Source organism: Ascaphus truei, chromosome 7 (assembly GCF_040206685.1).
Source record: "Ascaphus truei isolate aAscTru1 chromosome 7, aAscTru1.hap1, whole genome shotgun sequence".
Taxonomy (NCBI): domain Eukaryota; kingdom Metazoa; phylum Chordata; class Amphibia; order Anura; family Ascaphidae; genus Ascaphus; species Ascaphus truei.
In genome coordinates, this window is record NC_134489.1 from 102,764,100 (window position 1) to 102,770,621 (window position 6,522).

The 6,522-nt window shown below is 45.1% G+C and overlaps 1 protein-coding gene across 1 annotated transcript in view; it reads right to left on the reverse strand.

Moving 5' to 3' along the window:
• IGFBP2 (insulin like growth factor binding protein 2) overlaps window positions 1-6,134 on the reverse strand; it is a 42,908-nt gene extending 36,774 nt beyond the window's left edge. The window contains exon 1 of the mRNA XM_075609717.1: window positions 5,309-6,134. Coding sequence (XP_075465832.1) covers window positions 5,309-5,663 — 355 coding nt within the window. The 5' untranslated portion in view covers window positions 5,664-6,134. The remainder of the gene's footprint in view (window positions 1-5,308) is intronic.
• Window positions 6,135-6,522: the final 388 nt, after the last annotated feature.

Below are 6,522 nucleotides of genomic sequence, written 5' to 3' on the forward strand. Positions count from 1 at the left end.
CGGAGTTAGCCGCCCTGCACTAAGCAACATCTTTATAACGGATTCCTATATTTAGATGTGTGATCTGGTTACATCCATACCCAACGGATGACCACGTTCTTTTCCCCTAGACTACCAAAGACAGATCTAACCAGTCTACGTGCATCACGATATCACCGGGAACTGAGGCGATGAAAGCTGCACGCATAGAAAGGGCTGCGCCTATCCGTGCAACTGCGCTATGACCTGTAGCTCTGTGGTCTTGCTGAACGCACCTGGCCATATTTTCTCTATAGACAGTAATGGTCATGTACAGTAAACCAAAGGGGATCAGTCACTAAAATCTCCCCGCTACAAAACCAGTGCAAAAATAGTGCACCAGATGTATATATGATACTGTACATATTGTGACGTGTTTTGCAGCCAGAAGCTTTTATTAAATATACTAGCAAGTCTCTGCATTTATCTGGATGCAAACAAACGTCACGAGATGTATCAAAGACAAAACGATATTACGTTTAATACAATATTTTATTTGATAAATCTCGTTTTTTCCCCACCAGAATCGCCCCAGTTTTACAACAGATACTTTAACATATAAGCCCCACTGTCTCACTGCCTTCCCAATCTCTGCTGTTCTATTGCTAAGGTGCTGCAAGGAAACTGATGCTAATCTCATCATTTTAGCTATTGCTCTCTGTGGCGTTTATTGCAATAACATGTAATAATTGATGCCATTGCAGCAAAAAAGTGCAGTCCACAGAGACACTTCCCTTTGATTTTCAACCTTTTCACAGCAAAGCAACACATTGCATTTCCCTGTGATGGTGAACATACTGCATTTCCCTGTGATAGTGAACATGTGGCATTTCCCCGTGACAGTGGTGAACATTTGGCATTTCCCTGTGATAGTGAACATGCTGCATTTCCCTGTGATAGTGAACATGCTGCATTTCCCTGTGATAGTGAACATGCTGCATTTCCCCGTGATAGTGAACATGCTGCATTTCCCATGTGATAGTGAACATGCTGCATTTCCCATGTGATAGTGAACATGCTGCATTTCCCATGTGATAGTGAACATGCTGCATTTCCCATGTGATAGTGAACATGCTGCATTTCCCCTGTGATAGTGAACATGCTGCATTTCCCCTGTGATAGTGAACATGCTGCATTTCCCCGTGATAGTGAACATGCTGCATTTCCCCTGTGATAGTGAACATGCTGCATTTCCCCTGTGATAGTGAACATGCTGCATTTCCCTGTGATAGTGAACATGCTGCATTTCCCCTGTGATAGTGAACATGCTGCATTTCCCCTGTGATAGTGAACATGCTGCATTTCCCCGTGACAGTGAACATGCTGCATTTCCCCTGTGATAGTGAACATGCTGCATTTCCCCTGTGATAGGGAACATGCTGCATTTCCCCTGTGATAGTGAACATGCTGCATTTCCCCTGTGATAGTGAACATGCTGCATTTCCCTGTGATAGTGAACATGCTGCATTTCCCCTGTGATAGTGAACATGCTGCATTTCCCCTGTGATAGTGAACATGCTGCATTTCCCCTGTGATAGTGAACATGCTGCATTTCCCCTGTGATAGTGAACATGCTGCATTTCCCCTGTGATAGTGAACATGCTGCATTTCCCCTGTGATAGTGAACATGCTGCATTTCCCCTGTGATAGTGAACATGCTGCATTTCCCATGTGATAGTGAACATGCTGCATTTCCCCGTGATAGTGAACATGCTGCATTTCCCATGTGATAGTGAACATGCTGCATTTCCCCTGTGATAGTGAACATGCTGCATTTCCCTGTGATAGTGAACATGCTGCATTTCCCTGTGATAGTGAACATGCTGCATTTCCCTGTGATAGTGAACATGCTGCATTTCCCTGTGATAGTGAACATGCTGCATTTCCCCTGTGATAGTGAACATGCTGCATTTCCCCTGTGATAGTGAACATGCTGCATTTCCCCTGTGGACAGACAGGTTTATAGTTATGCTGCAATTCCTAATAAAGAGTGTGTGCCTGGTCCCCACATACAGTGCATAGAGAACTGCAGATTTCGCTTTGCTTGGGGCAAAAGTGGAGGAATTCCTGGGGCAAGAAAACTGCACAATGCCTGTCCTAGAAAAAATGCTATTACAGTAGTTCCAATGGGACTTATTTTATTTTAAACATTTGATGCAGTTATTTTTAATATAAAAATATGCCCATTCAATATATATTGCTTCCTCTCACCAGCAGACCCTGACAGTAGTCATAAACTTCATCAATGGTGATAATTTAAGATCCTTACATGCTAGTTTAGTCGACCAAAAAGGTCTTTGGAAGAAAGGGAACTTCTATGGCGCTTGGACAATTATTACATATTCTGAATACTCTGAATTCAAACCCATCCAGATGGTTATCTTTTGGAAAGCAGCTCCGCCGTTTGAAATTCCTCAATGCTGAATGCAGTTCGTTCGTGGATATATGCAGGCGGAGACCAGAAAAGAGAGTGTCACAATCGTGCTTTACCCTTGATTTTCAGTATTAATGATACTCCGCATTAAAATCCATATGAAACATAGAAATACATTTTTATGCGGAGTATCAATAAAATAATCCTGTGATCCTATCTGTGGTCTCCTACGAGGATATATATACACCCATACCCAGTGTATCACTATCAATGATAAATACAGAAAATCAAGGGTAAAGCACTATTGTGTCTCTTTTCTGGTCTCCACTCGCATACTGTACATACAGTATATCTACAACAGTACTGCATTCAGCATTGACTTTCAACAGCAGAGCGGATTTCCAAAGGGGAATCATCTGGGTGGATTTGATTTCACAGAGTATTCAGTATATGTATTATTTCTCCAATTAAGAAGTCCCTTTTTTCCAAAGTTTCCACAATCCGGTTTCTCAAGAAAACCAGTCAGACTTTTTAGGCAGCATACAGACTAAAGTGAAATTGGACACATTATATTGTATCATTGCACGGTTTATATATGTACACTCCAACCATTAACACTTGAATTTAAGTCTAACTATGGCTTCTCACACTAATTTTCACTCACCTAAAAAGGTCTGAATATATAAAAACGTGGTATTGTAAAAGAACTGTTGGGAGGGAGGGACTATAGGAATAGAATTTGTGAGAGAGAGAGATATATATATATATATATATATATATATATATATATATATATATATATATATATATATATATATATATATCTCTCTCACAAATTCTATTCCTATATATCCCATATATATATCTCCTAATGTATACACAGCTCAGATTTACAGAAATGCAATATCATATAATATCATTTTTTATTACACCAGCTTGAATAACATAGATTATTGAATAAATAAAATATCAGCATCCAAGGATCTTAAGTGATCATCATTTATGATGTTGATTTTAAGACAGATTTGCTCTACTTTTGCCCTGATACACAAACTCCTGAATATCTGCCTCACCGCTCTCTGCCTCATGCAAACAGCCTTCATATTACCAGATGCTGCAAAAACCTGCATCCCCCCAGACAATGCAGAGGGACACAGAGGGAACACGGCCAGCTCTGGATATTAAAATTAGTGGACAGATAAATAATAATACAAATAATAATCTATATTTATAACGCGCTAACATATTCCGTAGCGCGGTACAATAGGGTTGGAGGATGAAAGACAATAAAACAAACATTAACATACATTGTTACACTAGGTAAGGAGGGTCCTGCCCCACAGAGCTTACACTCTATAAAAAGGTAGGGTAAGTGGAAACATAAGATAGGGGGGTGGGCATAGATCATTGTGAATGTTTCCCTCTAGAAATGAACACAGTTGTTTTTCTGGTATTGTTACTTTAAAATAAGAAAATATCCCCTGTAAAGCTCCTTTTCACCTGTTCTGAGACAGCAATGCATTGGAAGCGAAAGGGTTAATTCATGTACCCCATATCTGTCAGCACCACATTCTCCCATACCCCGTCTCTACCTGATTGCAATATCTATTAATATACTGCACCCCCATATATTCCTTATACCCTATTCTCCATTCTGTGGCTGGGTATGTGTTGCCCCAGTAACATCCTCCTGTCACATAGTTCCTTCCTTACCCCACCTGTCCTTGCTGCCTTAGTTCCATAGCCCTGTCCAGTTGCTCCTTTGGATTCGCATGAAAACACCAGATACCAAGTCCCCCAGTCATTCCCATCACAGTACCCCCAGTCATTCCCATCGCAGTACCCCCAGTCATTCCCATCACAGTACCCCCAGTCATTCCCATCGCAGTACCCCCAGTCATTCCCACCACAGTGCCCCCAGTCATTCCCATCACAGTACCCCCAGTCATTCCCATCACCGTACCCCCAGTCATTCCCATCACAGTACCCCCAATCATTCCCATTGCAGTACCCCCAGTCATTCCCATCACCGTACCCCCAGTCATTCCCATCACCGTACCCCCAGTCATTCCCATCACAGTACCCCCAGTCATTCCCATCACCGTACCCCCAGTCATTCCCATCACAGTACCCCCAGTCATTCCCATCGCAGTACCCCCAGTCATTCCCACCACAGTGCCCCCAGTCATTCCCATCACAGTACCCCCAGTCATTCCCATCACAGTACCCCCAGTCATTCCCATCACCGTACCCCCAGTCATTCCCATCACAGTACCCCCAATCATTCCCATTGCAGTACCCCCAGTCATTCCCATCACCGTACCCCCAGTCATTCCCATCACAGTACCCCCAGTCATTCCCATCACCGTACCCCCAATCATTCCCATTGCAGTACCCCCAGTCATTCCCACCAAAGTACCCCCAGTCATTCCCATCACAGTACCCCCAGTCATTCCCATCACAGTACCCCCAGTCATTCCCATCACCGTACCCCCAGTCATTCCCATCACCGTACCCCCAATAAATACCCTTAGTGAGTGAGCATTTGCTCATGAAGTGCAGTTGCAGGTACATGCATGCAGTAGTACATGGGAATAAATGGGAGTTGGTACAATCATCAACTCTGCCTCCATAGGCAGCTCTTTTGTATCTATTGCCCCAAACACCTTCATCCCACCTCCCTGCATATACCCACATCCACCCTAATACCTCCTTATAGATACCCCTTCCTAATATCCTATGTAACTTATGTTACCCTTCGGTACACCCATCATATCTCACATTATACCACCTTTCCCATTAATACCCCCAGGTAATTGCCTATTACCTCGCCTGCTTCCTTATACCCCAAGTAACCCTCCCCCCCCCCCCCCCCCCCCGAGTGCCAGATTGGCCTGCAGCGCATGGTCCCCTTACCTGTGCCCCGCTCCTGGCTGCTCCCGTACTCTGCGTCCCTCCTCTTAGCGCAAGTCCCCATGCCCTGCACCAGCGCCTGCAGCGGGAGCTCGGAGCCGGGGTGCGGGTAACAGCGCAGCCCCCCGGCACAGCGCGCAGTGTACACCCCGCAGGACTCTCCCTCCACCCGGGCGCACACCGGGCAGCAGCCGCAGCCCGGCTCCCGCACCAGCTCAGCGCACGGCGGGCGCGGGGAGGCGGCTGGGCAGGCGGCCAGGCGCTCCGGGGTGCACGGGGGGCAGCGGAACAGCACCTCGGCCGGGGCTGGAGCGCACAGTGCGGCAACAAAGAGCAGCAGGTGTCCGGAGAGCCGCATCCTGCAGGTGAGAGCCGCAACAAGGACACGCAACTCCTCCTTCAGCTTATTCCACCTCCTCTCCTCCCTCTGTCTCTCTCTTCCCCTCTCTCACCTTTTACCTCTATCAATTACTTTCTTCTGCTTTTATTTCTCCTTCCACCCTTTTCCCTTCGCTTTCCCTTTTGTCCGCCTCTCTCTCTCTCTCTCTCTCTCTCTTTCCCTCCCTCTGTCTGTCTCTTTCAATCCCTCTCTTTCTCCCTCTGTCTGTCTCTCTTTCAATCCCTCTCTTTCTCTCACTCTCTTTCTCCCTCTGTCTATCTCTCTTTCAATTCCTCTCTTTCTCTCACTCTCTCTTTCCCTCTGCCTGCTTTTCCTCCTTCTTTCCCTCTGTCTGTCTGTCTCTTTCCCTTTCTATCTTTTATTTCTCTTCTCTCACTTCTGTTCCCTTTTTACTACTCCCTCTCTACCTCTCATCCTTCTGGTTTTATTTCTCCTCTCCCCTTTCCCCTCCTCACGTATCTCCTCCTCTTTTCCCACCCCCTCTCTCTCCCTTTCTCTCACTCCCTTTCTCTCTTTCCTTGTATTTCTTCACTCCCTTTCTCTCTCTCTCTTTCCTTGTATTTCTTCACTCCCACATGTCTCTGCTTTCTCCTCTTTAGTTTTATTTCTACAATTCTCATCATCTACATTCTACAGTATGTCCTCTCCCACTAAATGCATGCTCATACCCCCCACCTGTACCTATTTAGCAGGTACTGTACCTTGTTTTTATACCTTGTACCTACTAAATTCAGCTGTACCTATTGTACCTACTTTTGGGTATGGGTGAAGTGAATTAAAGCAGCGGGGAGATTGATAACTTATCTAATAATGATCA